The sequence below is a fragment of the Myiozetetes cayanensis genome, unplaced genomic scaffold (assembly GCF_022539395.1).
Source record: "Myiozetetes cayanensis isolate MyiCay16 unplaced genomic scaffold, myiCay2020 scf9, whole genome shotgun sequence".
NCBI lineage: Eukaryota > Metazoa > Chordata > Aves > Passeriformes > Tyrannidae > Myiozetetes > Myiozetetes cayanensis.
In genome coordinates, this window is record NW_026088185.1 from 18,413,935 (window position 1) to 18,433,212 (window position 19,278).

Here is a 19,278-nt window from a genome sequence, read left to right on the forward strand (position 1 = left end):
AAAAAAGAGGGCATGATTTGATGAGAAAGATACAGCTTTTATACATACTTTAACTACTATTACTTTTTTATGATTATACTCTGAATGGTCCTGAGGATCAGTGAAATGCAATACAGTCATTCAGTTTGTGTGTACAGAATGATAGAACAAATATTTATATCCAATGGGCATTTACTTTGAGCAATGTGGGTTTTTTTGTCTGTGTATATTCCACAAGTAGAATATGATTTTTGTATCATATTTCAGATTATGGTTTGCTGTGAATAGGAGCCAAAGACTACATCATCAATTTTTGGGGAAAGCCCTATTGACAGCAAGGGGCTTTCATTTTCCCGTGATGTATGATGAGCACTGCAGTACCATGTTAGTGTTTTTATTCCCATAATACAAACTTTTTTAAACTAAGGGGAGGGAGATAAAATAAACCAAATCTTGTGCAATCATGCAAAATTTTGGGTTTTAACCTTGACTCAAAGACCTCCTATTCATAAAGTTATATTCAGAAGATTAATAGAAATGAGAGGACATGATACAGAAATATATGTTTGTAGTAAAATGTGTTTGCAAGAAGACTAAGCATCCATTCTCTGTGGTCTACGTAATCTGGTAAGGAAATATTCTGGCAATTCTATAGGGGCCAGCCAGGCTTTTTCTACCTATACCAGGTGATAACTGCTCATATAACTATGAGAACTGACTCAGTTCAACAGAGAAGGAGCAACTCCCTTTTGGGCTGAGTGGCCTCTCCCTCAGTTCTTCACATTGCTCCCCCAGGAGGGCAGAGGCCCATCTGATTGCGCCGCCGCAAAGCTGACGGGGCTCCTGGCCAAGTTCTAGGTCACAGAACTTCAGTTCAACATCCTTCATCTGGCACCCTTAAAAATATGAAGAAGCTACTTTTTTGGTAGTAATAGTACTTAGAGAGAGCTGGGGAGCATGTTTTGTAAGAATCAGTTCTAGTGTCTGCAGACAGCAGTTACATGCAAGTTTTACATTTGCTTCTGCAGAAAATGTCCAATGTCAATGCACAGAAATATGTTAATTGTTTATTTTTAGAAACCTCTCTAGAAAGTTTTGCATATTCTGTAATATCACAAAGGACTTCTTCTGTTTACAGTTGCTTAGAACTAAGAAGATAGATATTTACCCAAGTTTTCTTGGCTTCCTCTTGCTCCCTTGATATTCTAGAGTTCCCTGTGGAGAGGGCCAAGAACACACAGTCAAAGCAAAGCAGCAAGTCGTTAATTTTTAATTCAAAGTGATTTTGTGTTGAATGCAAGCAGATGCTGATAATATCAGAAGTCACAGCATAATTTTTTTGATCAAAGGGCTCAAGTGAGCCTGATGAAGCATGCATCTTGCTCGTCTTTGATAAACCACATCAATTATTCACCGTGAAGGCAGACATCCTGACATGAAAGCAACAGATAAAGAGCATAAGCACATGTTCAAGACGAGAGCAGAAGAACGTGGGGGTGGGGCTGGAGGGGCTGAAACAGGTATTAATAACAGAATTATTAACTGGAAACAAAGCCAGTAAAACAGCTTTATTGCCACTTTGAACTCACATTTAACTGGTTATAGTACATGTTGTCCTCAGGGCTATTCAGCATTTTGGGCTGCTGACATCGTCGACGAGGTGTTCTCAGCTTCTGTTCAAGACAGTTTTCTGAACCTACAGTAAGATAACACAATTTAGTTTTAAGCTGTGCCAGGTGCTGTGAACGTCTTAGCACATTTTAGTCTGTAAACAGTCTTTTCTTCTGTCCTATTTGGTCCTGGATTTATTAGCAAGTTCTATCCAAAGTAAACAGAAGCTTGGGGATTTTTGTTTTCTCTTTTGAAACTTAGTTCAAACACAAGTTTTAAAGCAGAACTTCATTTTTACTTTTTAACATTTTTTATTCTTCCATATATCTATATCACACAGCTCCTTATTCCTTTCACACTTTATCTTAGTATCTTCTGTTATCTAAGCAGGAAATGAGGTATATTGTGTCTAGCTAGGGATATATCATTCAGGAGCAACAAAATTGTTTTTCTACAGTAGACAGTAATAAAGCCTTTGGACTGATGAGACTTAGTCCATTATCATCATTTTTATTATATTAAAAGGCTACCTTCTTGACATGGCTCTCTATTTCATCAGAGTAACCGGACTGGTTTGGAATTACACTTTCTTAATATAATTTGTGATGTGCTGTAAAGTAACGGTTGCTTAAAGTCATCTGGAAAGCAGAGTTTAAAGATGAAGGAAACATTTCAGAAGGGTTTCTGAAAAGAACTGACAGCCTTTTTTTTTTTTTTGTATTAAGGAAGAAGGACATTATGGTATGCTGTACTCTATTTTACCAGGCATTTTCTGTGGTACATCCTCTAGATTAGCAGGATAACTTTTGTCAGGACAACTAAGTTACTAAAAGATGCTGTGGGGGTAAGAAAAGGTCATTTATTTTCAAATAATTCTTCCAATGCCTTTGACTTTTCTGATATTTCCCTGTTAAAAATTATTTTAGTGACAGTATGAATAAAACCAGGTTTTGGTGGCACTGAAGGAAAAATATACATCTTTTCACATTTGCATTCCACACTGCACAGGGAACTTGTTCCAATACAAAAGAGCACCACAAAGATCAAGTAGCACATTGGTTCCTTTAAGCACTTCAAAGCTGAAGTTAATATGGCCTGTGCAGATGTGGGACTCCAATCTCACAAATCCATTTGTAAGATCTGGCCTTAAGGAGCAGGTAACATTACAAAGGAGGTTTATTGTGCACCCAGGTTTGCAGTCGGTACCTGCAAGCTGAATGAGGTAGAGGAGGTGGTTGAACTTGGACCTTTTCAGCCAAAAGACTGACTGTCCTGGGAGATTTTCTCTCTTTCACTGTCTTTCTCCCTCTAAACAGTAAAATTTGAAAGATTTTAGTTTCCTCTCAGCATGTGACTGCAATGTCTGTGTGGGAGAAGAGCACTTGTTCTGTTCCATCACAACGCTCGGGGAAGGATGGATGGGTTAAATGATCACCAGGACACTGACTGCAGAGCTGGGTCTAAAATTCAAAACTATTTTGTAGAGAAAGGTTGTATTTATCCAGTAATACAAAATAACTTTACAGTAATACACTCATGCTGCTTGCCAATTTATTATCCAATGCTTCAATACTTTATACTTTGAAGTTCGGTAAACATTTATGTTTTTGCTAATGTGCCTGAATCTTTGCTATTTACCTGTATTGTGAAAAACCAGACAAGGCAGAAGCTGTACCAGAAACTACTTTCTGGGGAAACTGGGTGCCCAAATAATATCTATGTCTTTGGAAAGTTTTTGCACTATGATTTAGATAGGATATAGATGCAATTTTTTTCTCTCTGAAGTCTCTGAAAGTTTTGCCAATGACCTGCCATAACTACATTCTAGTCTCTCTCTGCTCTGAAAGTTACTCAAATTGATCTTAGAGCTTTCTGTCTCAGGACAGCAGGGTCTGCAATTTTTGCAAGCGATGTTTTCAGTCACAAGGCCATTTGAGTTCCTTCTTATAGCAATATAGTTCTTGAATACCTCTCCATGAATAACTTTTCTATTCTAGCAAGAGACTGCTATGAACTCAGGTCCTCACAGTTTTGCATAATTTCACACACCTCTCTGCAGCTTTCTAGAAGTAAAAGAACAGCACACAAATATTGAGAAATTTCCTAACAGTATAATAATATGATGGGTTGTTCTTTTTTCCTTTCCCCGATGTGCTCTTGTAGCCTTCACATTCTTTTTTCAAAACACCCATATGTAAAGGTTGGGTTTTTTTTTTTGTAAAATGTCTTTTATTCATTAGGATTCTGAGACACTAACATTTTGCTCTACCTTTTAATCCAGACACTTAATTATTTCTGTGTATTCTATGGGTGGTCTGCAGCTTGTGTTCTCCAAAGGAAATACCCTTTCAGTGGGCCCATTTGTCTTAGTAGCATACAGTACAACAGGACAAAATCTGGTAACATTTATCATAAACTACCATATCTGGACAAAATAGCTATTAACATGTGCTCAACACTCAGCAATTGAATAGGCCTTTTAAATGCTGTTCTAAAATACTTTGCTTTGATGACAAACTTAAAGCCACCAATGAGAAAAAAGTCACTTGTTATTTTGATAGCAATAGCAGCAGCACCAGTATAATTAACAAGGTATTGTCTATACTGCAAGCAAATTGTGCCAAGTGCCTCTGGTATGTCCAAGCTCCTCAGTTTGCTACAAATTTAGAGAGCAGATGAGAGAGTGAGCACGTGTACTTTCTTCAGGTTATCCTTAAGCATCACTTTTAAGACAGAGATCTGACCCCCTTTTGTCTAAAAGAAAACCTTGCCTAGTAACTCTAAGCACAGAAACTCCTTAGGTTACAATTTCTTAACTGATAAATCCCTTGTGGCAATGCAGAAATAACACAGAGTAGGCAAAATGCTTTCTGCCAAGTGCACTGTGTCAGTTATCTGAGGGTAGGGTAGCTGAGGTTCTGGGCATCCTCCTCTTTTCCTCTCTTGAACCCAGAGAGGCTGATACACATGGATGAGCAGGCTCATGTGGATAGTTCCCTAAAGCTACCACAAAATTGATGCTGCTTACAGTGAAGGGAATTAGAAATTGGCTAATGGGTTAATCTGTTGGAGTAGAAAGTATTTATAAGTAAACAAACTGATGGTGTTTCTGTTTACTCCTCTATGACCACACTTGGTTATCTTTTTTATTTCTCTGATACATAAGAGCCCAAGCCAACAGACCAGGACCTTGCAGTGCTCAGAGAGAATAAAAATATGTGTATTTTCAACTAAATGCAAAGTCAAACATTCAAGATACATTTTTATGAACTGGGAATTGCATAGTTGGAAAGCAGTGTCTCCAAGAGAGATTTGGGAATTATGGATATTCAGCTGAATATGAAACAGACTGGGTGCAAAGAAGAGAGGATTACTCAATAGAAACAAGAAAACAATTTCATCATTGTGTGTAGAATTATTTTGAAGTGGGTGCAATAAAGGGCAAGAAAAATCTGAAATCTGGAAAATCTGCTATACAGTGAGAAATATAAGAAGACTATTCTATTTCATTTTTTTCAAAAGAAGGTTAAGAGGTGATTTTAAGCAAGTTTAAATCCCTGTATAGAAGGTGGAGAGTTTTTCATCCTCATGATCAAAAGTGTAAGCTATCTAATGGTCAGAAATGGAAGAAAATTTTAGACCAGAAATACAGCATCTACTAAAAGCAATCAATTAGGTGAAAACATATTTAGCAGTATGATGGAGGCTCAGGTTGAGACTAGAAGCTTTTTGAAAAGACATGTTTTGACTTAAGTTAAAGTTAAAAACTGTCAAAGATGTGACATTGATTACTTCTAGCTTAATAGGAATTAATTTTTGCAGTGCGATTTTTACCACAAGTCTCAATGTGCAGATTTTGTATTGATCTTTTAAATTCTGGGATATAGTTTCTGAATTTCCATTTTATTTTTCATTTTTGTTTTCTTATGGCTGAAAAGGAAATATTTTTCTTCAATTAGCCGTCACATCCATCATACTGACACTTTTAATGACATCTCTTGGCTTGGAGATGATTAGCACATTTCTTATGCCTTATCTTATTTAGAAGATTTTTCTGTTTAAAAATCCATTCTTTCCATAAGCTGCAAAGGACTCTTTCAGAAATGTACAAACTGCCAAACAGTAAGATTTAACAAAAGACTTGAAAGTGCTCTTTAGCTCTGACACAAGGACTTTTGCGTCTAGCATTTCGGCCCTGACCAATACTCAAAAGAGTAGCTGCAAAAATGTATTTTTCTAATGACTTCCCACGGGGCAGATGACTTCACTTGATACACAGTGAAGATCTCGGATGTCCTGACTGTCCTGCTTATCTTGGTATTGAAAACTTGGGGACCAGGCAGTGGGCACACTTGTCAGAAGAACAAAGAATCATCAAGTTTTGCTCACTGAAATGCAACTAGGCTCCTCACAAACTGTTCAGGATTAAACCACTGCTTCAAAACCCTCTTGACACTGATAACCTTGCCAAACACTGCTAATTTTTCCTATATGGAGAATTCTGCAGAGAAAATGGTGATGAGGCAGCTACAACTGCATTTGGAACTTGTAAAATCCACTGATGCGAGTCAGATTGTTTAAGGCTGGTGCAGCACACCTGCTCCAAACTCTGGATGACATCTTACTTTTTGCAAGGAATGCACAGAAATGTTCTTTGCCAATGTGTCAGTGCCCCAAAGAGGCTGTGTTGCCTATTCCCTCACTGAAGGGACTTCATCCACCACAACACATAATAAAGGGTGGAGCTAAGTACTCTCATTTTCCTTCTGAAGCCGTTTACCCAAAGCAGGTTTGGAAGTGGTTAGTCTTGTCTCTTTTTCTCTTGTAGGTGAACACAAATCTAGTTAGCCCTTTTCTAATTACTCAAACAAGGAGATTTAGACTACAAAAAGGGGCAGTCTATTAAAGGAAAGGTAATGGGGCCATTTAGGGGACCATATATAATATTAAAAGATAAGCAAATAAAGTAGATAAATCAGTATGACCAAGAAAAATAGTAAGCATGTAGCTGATTTCCAATCTATAATATCAGATGAAACATGAAAGTGCAACCCTTAATTATAAGCAAATATTAGCACAGACTCATGGGATCTCATCATAACATCTCAAGGTCTACATTCATGAAAATTTAAGCAATGTTTAAAATCATGTTAATTTGTTCTTTGTTTGTTTCTTTTCCTGCCAGTCTAATTTATTCCAAAAGACTTTGGTTCTCAAGCCTGGATATATTGATCATGCCTATGTAAAGCATTGTTATAGCCTGGGGAGAAGACTTTTGTGGAAAAACTTGTCTTTGTTCTCCTTTGATAATTTATATGTATTTTGATGTTTTCAAGTTTCCAGTTTTGAATCATTTTTCAAGGCAGCAAGTTAACTTCACTTTTCCTCTTGAAGTCTTAGGCAGAAATGACCTCACAGACAGTGATAATATACACCCTCCTCCTGGACTGGATACTAGCACATAATTATTTGCAGCATGTTGATTTCAAGGAACAGCTACATTTTCTTGTGTGCCATGCAAGTGTGTTCAAGCAGAGGACTCAAGGGACTAATGATTCTGGTCCCACTCATATCAGTATTAAATGGGAGTGACTGAACATCACTTATGCAGTAAAAATTGCTGCAAATTAACTAGACTTTGTGATTTTAATTATTTCAGCTTTTTTTTTAAAAAAGAGGGATTTACGAAGGGCATATAGTGTGGCTATGAATGTCCACACCAAATGTATTTTCCTTCCTTTTCCACGATTCTCCACCATTTGCACAAATTTGTATCACACCCGAAGTGCAAAACAGGACTAAAATGCAAAATGGGAGTAAAATGAAAAATGTGCCAGAGAAGCAGAGTGAATACTCAGGCATTTAGTCCCCACTGAGCTCCTGCTGTGCCTGCCTGCCATACCCAATCCAGTTAGCACAGAAGTATCTTGCACATCCCCGTACTAGACTGCAGTCAGTGTGGCTTTAACATGAGAGCACATTAGGAGATACCAGGCCCACACCACAGTGTATTTGTGCACTGCCTGTTCATGCTACCAACTATATAAATGCATCAGAAACAAGGTCAGGATAACAGGTCCAATAGGCTTCACAGAACACCTACTGTAGAATAATCTGTAGCTTCATTTGGAAATAATGAAGTTATCCTGTCTATGCTATATAACTTTATTATGATAGTTCTGCAAAAATGCTGGAGGCTGATAGAAAATAAACACACTGCCTCTGTAAGATTTTAATCTCAGCACAGGCAAAACCACACCAAGAGACAGCAACATAGGGTAGGAGAGAATAAAGAGCAAGACTACTTGGTGACTTGAGTAATGAGGTATGTCTCCATGATCTTCCTTTCCCTTCTGAGGTTAGTAAGAGTGAAAAGAGAAAACTACAGGAAACAAAAATGCACAGAAAAAAGACAAAAAAATAAAGTATTAAGTAAAGTACTGAGAAACTAAAGAAAAGAAGAAAAGGGAAGAAAAACAACCATTAACGGTGAAACAGCGGAACCTAAGTTCTGGCATCAAAGGATTAAATTAATCTAGTAATATCAGGGGCCTGAAGGCATATTGACATATCTAACACTATTAACAATTGTAATTCTGTCCAGAATATTTCATGCTTACCTACCAGTGGCTTCAGACCTCTGCAAATGTTCAATAGGGCCATCCATTATGTTGATATAATGAGATCTAGTATGACAGGAACCATTCTTGCCACCAAATTCCCTCGGTCCCTTCCTCTACATAAGAGTGTCCAGGAATATTTATAGGGGCTGGCACTCTTCATGCTGCTAGTGACAAGCAAGCATGGAAACAATAAATCAGATATGCTTTGAGGAGTTACAAGGCCTCAGCCCTTGCTAACTCTCACAAAATGTCTTGCTGAAGCTTCATCTAAGTGTTGCTAATGGAAAGGATGCTCACTACTTTTAAAATACATAATGCTTAGAAAGAATGATTAATCCTTAGTAAATCCTGCAACTCCAGTGTACTTAAAGCTCTTACCTGGATTTGGTAGGTAAGAATAATATCATAGATTTAATTATTTTCAATGTCAAGTGCTCTGTAGTCTAAGTCTGTAGCTCCATATGTAGTTAGCAGATTCACCAAAAACACACAATCTGGAGGGGTAAAAAGTCCTATAGAGAGATTTAAAATAAACCAAGAAAACCAAGCTTCATGATCACCTTGGATCCCCCACACAACTGTGGTGAACTAGAATTCTGTTTATTCAGATGGAGTGTGCTCATAGTGCCAAGAGCCATAGACTGCTGGGGAAATTAGTGTAGCCTCTTTGATGTCATGTGCATCCCAGAATCTGTAACACACTGCTAAAACTGTGAGCATAGCCTTTTGTTTATAACCCTAAACAGAACCATTCGAATACACACACTGACAGAACTTGTAACAGAAGCAAGGCATTTTCTTCCACCCAGTGATTCATTATGTACAGCTTCATTTTGGAGACTGCAGTTATATGCAAAGCCATATGCTTTAGATTACAAAGCACACTAAGCAAATAATAAGTTTTTCAAGATGGTATGTAAAGGCTGTTTCTGCATCTGTTTGTTGCCAACTACCCAGATGATACTGTAATTAGAACAACAAATATTTTATGTAAAATCAATCATTTAGCTGTCTCTGAACCCTGAGACAATGGCTTTTAGATACACTTTGCTGGGAAACAAGATCCATAAATAGTTAGAATCTTGGCTTTTGCTGTTTTTTCCCCTTCCAACACAATTCAGATCCTTCAGTATTTGTCAGTTCTTTCAGTTTCTATTGTGAATGATTTGACTGTAGAGGAAAAAGGCAGGGATTAAACAAAGCATACCAAAGAACGAACCTGTCAGTGACTAACACGGGTAAGATTCAAACCTGTCAGCAAACAGCACGCTTCTACAAGTACGGTCCTGAACATGTGTCTTCCTATATGTTGAATACACACAAGCCCTCATATGCCCTGCACCTCATAACGTATTTTAGTGGGTTCCAGAGGTGTGGCAACTAGTCAACTAACTAGTCTAAGTCCAAGAGTTTTACACAGCTACAACTTTAATATTGGGGGAAAAAAAATCATCCAAGCCATCTGAAAAACAGAAACTACTTCTGGACAATGCAGGAACCTTAACTGATCGTTATTTTTTTTTTCCCTCCTTAAATCTGACCCAAGGTCAAAAGCTGCTTTTTTGTTAATTCACAGAATCAGAGAATGGGTTGGGTTGGAAGGAACCTTGAAGACCATGTAGTTCCAAACCCCCTAATGCAGACAGGGACACTTTCCACTAGACCAGGTTGCTCAGAGCCCCATCCAGCCTGGCCTTGAACACTTCCAGGGATGGGGCAGACACAACTTCTCTGAGGAACCTGTTCCAGTGTCTCACCATCCTTAGAGTAAAGAATTTCTTCCTAATATCAAATCTAAACCCACTCTCAGTTTGAAGCCATTCACCCTTGTCCTGACACTGAGTGCCCTTGTAAAAAGTTTCTCTCCATCTTTCCTGTAAGCCCCTTTTTTAGGTACTGGAAAGCTGCAATTAGGTCACCATGAAGCCTTCTCTTTGCCAGGCTGAACAAACTGAATTCTCTTAGCCTTTCCTCGCAGGAGAAATTACAGTGCTCCATCCCTGTAATCAACTTGGTGGCCCTCCTCTGAACTCTCTCTGACAGGTCCATGTCCTTCCTGTGCTGGGAAACCCTGAGCTGGATGAAGCACACCAGGAGGGGGTCTCATGGGAGCAGAGCAGAGGGGCAGAATCACCTCCCTCAACCTGCTGGTCACGCTGCACTTTGTGCAGCCCAGGATACAACCAGCCTGTGATCTTTTCAGAAGAGACAGTTACTGATGAAAACCAGGGCATTCCAAGTATGCTGGAATTACTACATATCACAGCATATTTCCTGTTTCTAGAGGGGGTCCCTAATCCAATAGCCACCAGGTGATAAGAAATATCACACATTATTATCACACGTTAATATCTCACATTATTAGGGGAGATAAGTGACATCTCTCTTGCTGTTTGAGCAATGCTGTATGATCAATACAAGTGAATGAAGAATTTCACAGGAGAAAAACCTACCACGAGCAATCAAATACAAAGAGATCACTTCCAGGCTGAGGTATCCCTGAGCCACAAACCATGTTAGGTTGTAGAGTGTTCTGGGCAAGTATCTTTGCTTGCCCTACTTTTGTACTATACCCTAGGCTTTCCCTCCTGGTTACTGTGTGAGAGAGAAAATTAGGATGAACAGATTTGGATGGGACTGGAAATGCTCTTTCCTATGTGGTGGTTTTTTTGATTTTTTTTTTTTTGGTAAGGTTGTTAACATTCAAATGACCAGAAAAGAGATCAATTAAAATAAATTCAAACAAAACAAATCCCCAAGAAGCACCTAAACCTAAGGTTGAGGTAACTTCTCATAAGGTACACATCAGTTTTCACTGTAAACATCATTTCAAGGTCAACTTTAACTGTTTATGGCAGGAAGATTGTACTACACTTGCCTTTCTGTTAGCAGTGCACCAGATCAGCCTGAGCTTATAGAAGGCAGAAGTTGAAATTCCATGCAAAGATGAATACGAAGGAAACCAGACATTCTTCAGTTTTCTGGACCTGCCCCATTTTCCCTTTTCCATGAGTATTTGTCTGAGGTGTCCTGAAGTAGAAACACTGGGACACCTACACAGGCATTGGGCACCAAGAGGCTTGCCATGATGCAAGCTTGTCTTATCAGCATTATGCCATGTTTGGGACTCAGCCTGTTGATGCAGTTTATTTGTTTAGTGAAATTAAAGAAAATAGGATTAAAAAGTATCTCAAGTGAAATTTTGTTCTTCTCTGTCTGCCAAAGTAAAACCACATATCATGTTGGAAGTATTAGAAATTTTCAAAATTTCTCAGAAACAAAAGATATCAAAAAATTCTCACAAACATTGCAACAACAGTGGAGCTACTCGTGATACTTCTCCACAAGAGGATGACAGCTATGCCTTCAAAGAAGAACTAGGATGATTTCGTCAATATGATTGAATAAATAGCTTTGGCAACTTTAAAATACAAATCCAAAATAACATGACAGTATCATCAATTTTAGAGATAGTCTCCAAAACACATTTGGAGCTACTAAGGCACAAGTTTTTAAACTGCAGATTGTGGATCTCAAGAGCTGCATGTCACGTGCTAATATGCCTTAGAAAACTCATTGGACAACTGGCACTGGTTCATCTTGTGGATTCTAGCTAACAAAAGCAAAGCATATGGGGAAAAAGATGAAACAAACATAAAAAGTAAACACTGAGATTAACTTTAAAAAGTAGTCAAAACATTCAGTGCATTAAAGAAGAGTAACAAATCACAAATATCTTTCTAATACGGCTTCTCTACAGAGCCAACTACTGAAATTGCCAAAAATGCATCACACAATTATGGGGAGTTAGCCTGTGTAATCAAAAGTAGGGCAGGAGGCAATCTGTAAGTTCATGCTCAGTTAAGATGTGGTTCATAATGGTCTGTGTTTCAGAGTTGCTGTTGTAGCATATAGCCTGGATGAATTTAAAGGTAATCCCTCACCTTCTTCCAAACTGTAATAATAGCATTTTTATCCCATACCCTCAGAGATTAAGCCACTTGATTGACTTTGAATTCTGGACACACAGGAAATTTGTATTAATTTAGCATAATGATGAGGCGCAATAAAGGCTCTGTGGAACCACAACAGCGCGGTCTCTAAGGTTTTGTTCGTTACAGAAACACAATTTGCATATCTAAAGGCTTGAAACCATGGGTCCATATTGATACAACTAGTATCTCAAATTTGAGTGTAGCAGATTCAGCATATATTTCAAAGAATAAATGGTAGAAGCCCAAGATAAAACTCTCAGTAGATTTCTTCATTAAGAAAGAAGGTCTTTTTCTGAATTCAAGGTAGTTGGCAGCAGTAGCTTTTAAAGGAAGTAATAAAGAAAGCTTGACTGAAGCTTGCAAAAATGCCAATAGTTATAGATATATGCTTCCCAGTGTTTCTACAGTGATTTGGTCTGACATTTGCAAATGTTGGAAGGAAAGGACATATCTTGGCTAGATAAAGGAAACTAATTCTGCTGACCTATGTTCTACAGCAATCCATTTCTTTAAGGGGTTGTTAAGGGCTACTGGGACTCCTAACATTAGACCCTCAATTTATGATGGTTCACAAGTGATCTACAGATCAAACTCAGGTCAGTAAATTCTGAGGCAATATTTTGAAAGAGAAACTGAAGAAGCATAATCAAACTATTCAGTCAATGACAGATTTCAAAAAATAAGTAGGACTAGAAAAAACCTTCAGGCTTTAAAGATGTGAAAGAGAATCTAGGTTGTTCTTTTTTGGTTTTTTTTTCCTGCTTCAAAATCCAAATCACAACCTTTTATTGGCAGATTACACTATGAATATAGAAGTAGAATTTTAGAATTGTATAGGAATAAGGGGTCATAATTTCCAAAGGTGCAGTTCATTAACTGTCACACTGAAATAGTAGATGGGAGCTCACAGTGGTACCAAACTATACTCAGAAAGTGAGGGAAAAAAAAAACAAAAAAAAAGGGAAAAAGACCCCCACAAAAAACTGGGAGGTCTGCAAAGAATTCCAACCCTCATGATCCCAATACTAATAAAGCAATTTTAAGCTATGTATTTCATGACACCGAGCAACACCACCTGCAGTAAGGGTTTGGGGAGTGCAAAGCATATAGAATATGTAGAATTTTCATCCAGTACTTCCTAAATGCTTTTAAAGAAAAATTTGGTGAAGATTTCAGCTCATGAGGGCAGAAGAAGACATATACACATGCACACATATACAAATAAAGAAAGCTGACTTTCTGGTATTATAGTGACTTGCTTATGTGACAATATATTGTTTTGTTCTAAACTGACCTTTTTTGACAGGGCACTGATTGCATTAGTATATCAGCTCACTGCCGTATATTCCCCTCTGAACAGTCTTTGTACTTGATTGTCACTTACTTAAAAATGGTAAATGCTACAGAATTAGTTAGATTCTTTATTTCTCTCATAAATACATGACTAATTCAAGTGACTTTGATGGCATTTTGTTCCTCAGAACTTGATGAACCCTTCTTTACCAAAATGAGCAGTGATTTCAGGGTTCAAACTGAGGCACTGGAAGAGCTGATTTTTAAACCATTACAGCTCCCCCTTCTGGAAAATTAGGCTCCTTCATGGTGTGTTAGAGCAGGTATAGGAGATTTCTTGTCACTCCAGAAAATAGAGAACAAGTGATTTTAGAAAATTGTTTTTGTGGTGTTGATCTGGATGCATTTTCCACCTCCTAACTACTACAGATATTCCATTTTTTTTCAACCTCTTTCTTACAAGTCTGTACTAGATTCTTGGCTGGTAATTGAATAGTGTATCCCCATAGAATAGTTTGTGATATAACAACGTCAAAATTGGTTTGTGTCCTGATTCTGTACTTGGGTCTGTGGGTATTGCAGAGTATGCAAAGTTTGTGAATTAACACTTTATTAAACTACTGTGCACAAATTCCTTGGGTGAATGACCTACAAAGGACCACAAAGAGTTACAACATGACTCAACCAGCACACGTGTACCTATTGCCACAGAATGCCACTTCCCATTTGCCTCTTTCCGATAGCCAAGAAGTATGGCCATATTACCATAACTCTCTTCCATAACATATCCTACTTCTCAGTAGGACTAATTAGCTTAGGCACGGCACTGCACTCATCCAGCTACACTGCCTCTGGGGGCTGAGTCACATCCAGCTTGAGCAGCTTCGCAAAGCACTGGCATGCGTTGAGTTGCCATATCATAAATTTATATTACAGCTTATTCTATACTAACTTTCCCATGGAGACAAAACCTAAAAATCAGTTTTACTGCTGTGAACAGATTCATCAAAATCTCCTACTGAAGTAATGCCATAATAATGACAATATCCTTCCTCCAGTAGAAAGGCTCATGTTTGTGAAAACACTAACGTGGGTGCACACCTTCACCACTAGAATGAGTTCCTCTGAAGCCAGCCCCAACACTAAAGCATATGAATATAAGGGAAAAACTGGAAAGTATCAGAAAACAGCAAATATAATAGAATTTTAACTCCTCGGGGGTCCATCAGTGCTGGTTACTTTTCAAACACTACCTCCTAAGGGTACAGGAGCAGTAATTCCTAAATGCTGGAAATCAAGCAGGTGAGGCAGAAGGCCGAGTTGGTTGAGTAGGGACCTCTTGGAATAAGGCATGAAAAGGAAGGTGTGTACCCAGTGGAAGCAAGGTCAAGAGACATGGGAAGAATACAGAGATGCTGCTTGCCACTCTATGGAGAAAATTCATGTGGCCAAGGGTCAGCTGGAGTTGCAGCTGCCAGAAATGTGGGGGACAATAATAAGAGGTTTTTGAAATATATTAATGGCAATAGGCAGTGTAGAAATATCATTGGCCCATTACAGGATGAGGATGGTCACCTCCCAAACAGGCACAGAGACAAGGCAGAGCTGTTTAATGCTTTCTTTGCCTCTGTCTTCAACATGGATGATGAGGCTCAGTGCCCTGAGCTGGAGGACCATGACTACAAGGATGATCAACTCCCAGTTGACTGTGAAATTGTGCAGGATCTGTTGCTCCAGCTGGATCCATACAAATCCATGGGGCCTGATGGGATTCATCCCAGAATCCCCAAAAAGCTGCTGAGATCATTGCAAAACCTCTCTCGATGATTTTGAGTGGCCTTGGGAATCTGGATGGGTCCCAGCTGAGTGGAAGCTGGTGAATGCCATCTCGATTTTCAAGGAGGTTAACTACATTTATCAGTGTTAACTACAAGGTTAACATTGGTTAACTACAAGGTTAACTACAACATAGGAGAGGTTAACTACATTTATCAAACTTCTTTGCAATCTGCATGCCTCCTATTAGGACTTAATCTGGAAAGTTAGTGCAGAGATACAAAACTTATTAGGTACCTGTTTTGGCATATGAAGTCTTAGCTTCATGTGGTTTACGCATTTATTTCTCAGAGAAAGAGGGCTCTAGTTACTTGGTTTCAAAATGAAGCATTACAGGGCAGGATGTGGGCAGGCTGGCTACACAGCTGCTGTGTGGCCTGTGACGAGAACGTGCCTGTACCATCTGACAGTCCAGCAAAGGGCTTTATTTCTTGATTGCACTTATCCTTCTTTCTTTTTCCCCCATGGCTACAGACAACCAGGACTAGGATAACAGTTTGAACATACACAGAATGTGCAACATCAGCCTTGTGAGGGATGAATTTCTCAGTTATCGCTGCTGAAGTGTTAAATACAGATATCTAATGATGACATTCTAAACATCATCATTACTTATTTCACTGGAGCTCAACACACACAGAGGAAGAGACAGTAAATCATACTATGAAGAGCTACATGACGTATTGCTTCTCTTACACAAGAAACAGCAGTAGCTTGATCCACTATTCCAGAAAGATTTGAGTGCCTGAAGTCTAGCTTTGAACTTGGGTCCACCAAAAGGAGGTTGAGCCCATCAAGAGTTCATCCTTGCAATGAAACACCATGGTGGGAGAGGGTCCAATGGGACCAAAGAGCTGAGAAAGCACAGCTGGTTATCTTTCCTAGTTTTATCTGTGGATTATGAAAATAGTCCACAGGAAATGTTTCATGTCCTGTCATGTATCACACCACTGAAGAGGAGGCAAAGCTTGTCCTTCATGTAGAACCAAAAGGACAAAACCAATTACCCTGCCTGCAACCATGTTTTTCTTATCCTTTTAAAGAATTCATGGCAAACCTGTGAATAAAAAGTGCTCTGCTGCTGTCAAGTGCAACTACAATGCTACCCAGACATGTTTCTAACATCTAGTAAAAGCAGAACTATGGTTATTTAACATACTCTCCATCAGAAAAACATGCTTATTGTTCATACTCAATGGGGGAAAAAATTCAATGACATCACAATAAGTGCCTATGTTTTAGGTTCTGTTATTTTCTCTTTGATGGTACCAAAAATTCTCTTCTAGATTACTGGCATTTGAAGATGAGAAACTATTAAAGTAGCATGCAAAGTCAATAAAATGATCTCACTAGACTTACCAATGTGCATAAGGGGTTTAATCTTTAAAAATAGCCTAGCATTTAGTTGTATAAGCTCCAAATGGTGCTTAATGGGTGAAAATGCTTAAAGATTTCTGAAAGGTGTTCCTACTTCTTGGCCATTAGCATGCTGCAGCAGGATAATTTAATTTGCTTTCAGTTCTGGGTACTCAAGATCACAGCCCTCCTTCTAAAGGGTAGGAATTTCCACCTGCTATATGGAAGAGAAGCATCCCAATGGAAACCATGAAGCACAGCCACTGATGGGCCCTCTTCAGGAAGTGCCATGACCAGACAACTGTAACTGCACCTGAGTTAGAAGTTAGTCAGGTTTCTTTTTTATCAACTTATTTCCTCACTAATACTGCAATTTTAGTGCAACAGAAACTTTTTTTTTTGTGAATTCAGGTCATATTAACTAACAGTTTCAGCTGAAATAACATGAAAAAACTTCAGAGATGTTGAAAGAATTCATTCTGGCATCTCAAAAAACAAAACATTTTGATTTTGTCACAAGGGGACTCCTTTCCCAAAACAGAGGAGGTAATGCTGCCACCCCTGATATCCAAAAACTCAGTGATTAGGCCATGTTCTTAGTTTGCGAAAGATGTAGCTTCAAGCACCTCCTTGAAGTGATTTGGTACAGGGACTTGAACCCAAACATCACACTTCTCAGGAGAGTAGCCTAACTGCTGGGTAAGAAAATATTCTTAGGTAGGTTTCTCTCAGTCTCATTTGTCGAAAGTGTTCCACTTTACATAAAGTAGTTAAATATTCATTGAAACAGAGATTGAAAGCCAGGTGCTGGCCCCCTTTTTCTCTGACTGCTCAAATTACCAGGATCTCAAGTCATCCACATGCTCTCTATTTCTGTGGCCTACTTACTATTTAATGTACACTGCACTGATGGGAGAAAGGGGAGAAGGAGAAAATGCTTTCTTCTCTGAACTTCTGTATTTGCCTTGGGCATAGCCCAGACCGGGGAGAATATGGGTCGGTGAAAGTTTTGAGCCTTACCTTTGGAAGGACAGTTGTATGGAAGATAAGAAGTTAACACTTTCTAATATGCAGAGTAGATAAAAATAAAGTAGTTTAATGACAAGAAATAATATTATTTAAAGGAGAAAGAAGTGAGACATCTGCATCTATTTGTATCCCATGTTTATCCCTATTGGCACAATTAATAAAAGCTATGCATACATCACACAAAGTTCATTAAATCCACTGGCTCAGGCTGCTGACTAATTGGTAAATACGCAGTCGATAAAAATGTAAAATGTATGCCAACTCCACATTGTAAAGCTGCTTTCGAGTTAAGATGTCTTTCCATCTCTGTGTCTTTTCCCACAGAGCTTGATTTTCACAGTTATTGATCTTAGGGAAACAATAATGCCCAGAACAGTGCTAAAAGGTCCTAGAATAGGCAAACCAAAAGCACCTCTATCGAGCTTACAGAGACAAAGGAGTTAGCTATGCCGTGCCTAGGACAACTCTGTAACATACCCGGGAATCGAAGGTGTGCTGATGCCAGCTCTGCACATTCCAGTAGACTCTTTTAGGCACTTCAAATCTTTTATGAACGTGGCTTTCACCACCTTCTTCTGGAATGTTGCCTTCAAATAGTCCAACGTGAAGGTATCACTGCTCAGCAAAACTTTGAATCCATCAAATCTATCAGTTTTGATATATTAAAGGTTCAGGAACTGTGCAGGCCTGTGCAGACCAGCAGCTTGACACTATCAGAACTAGACACAAATAAAAACTAATTATAAAAAACATGACAAGTGTGAGAGTGGCTGAGGCTGAAGCCATTTACCTCAACAGAGGGTAAGGTCACAGAACACCCATCTCCACTCATTTGGACAGGGTGAAGACCCAGTGCTCCTCTGAAGGACCCTGTGTTCTTCCTTTTCAGAGGAGGTCAGCACCCAGTCAGCTACAGATTTTTATAGATAGGGAGCTCAGCAAAAAGTTTTAATACTTACAATGTCTTTTAACAAATCCATGCAAAACCTTATCTGAAGGGTCTCTTGCTACCATCACTGAAGGCTCTGATTGGCCTTCCTGACATCAAACAATCCCAGATGCAGAGAGGCTCTGGGAGCTAGCCCAGTGCTTTGTCTGGGCCTGACCTCAAGTTTTCTGTATTTACATTTTTTTCCAAAACATGATTTAGAACAGATGTCACTGGACACCAGAGTTCTTCTCCAGGGCTGGAGTAGAAAATTACAGGAAAAGAAGGAAATACAGATCAGCTCAATTTACAATACATGAGGATATTGATCTGCATAGTGAAGAGAGGGCAGAATCCACCCATCCTCAATTTTAGTTTAATTAGACTCATAATCAAATGTAAGTGCTGGTTTCTCTGTATTATGGGGTTAAGCAAAAGGCATGGTTTGATTGCAAGTAGCCTTATAACCAAGTGGAATATTTTGGTTTAGGGATGGTTTAGGACTATCTCTGCTTATATTCTCTATTTCTGCCATTGACTTTGGCAGTGCCTGAACAAGATATTCAAAGCACTTGCGTCAGACCACAGTTACAGTGTGCATGCTTGAAACAAAGGATGAAATAATGTT

At 38.8% G+C, this 19,278-nt stretch overlaps 1 protein-coding gene across 9 annotated transcripts in view; it reads right to left on the reverse strand.

Annotated features, from left to right (window-relative positions):
- MYO3B (myosin IIIB) overlaps nucleotides 1-19,278 on the reverse strand; it is a 194,660-nt gene that overhangs the window by 1,323 nt on the left and 174,059 nt on the right. For 7 of the 9 annotated variants that reach the window (XM_050340309.1, XM_050340308.1, XM_050340310.1 and 4 more), the window contains 2 exons: nucleotides 1,569-1,675; nucleotides 1,148-1,194 (listed from right to left, as the gene is read on the reverse strand). In XM_050340309.1, the coding sequence (XP_050196266.1) occupies nucleotides 1,148-1,194; nucleotides 1,569-1,675 (154 nt within the window). Of the gene's footprint in view, nucleotides 1-1,147; nucleotides 1,195-1,568; nucleotides 1,676-19,278 lie in introns of those variants that run through there. The other 2 variants (XR_007632098.1, XR_007632097.1) reach the window with 2 other exon arrangements.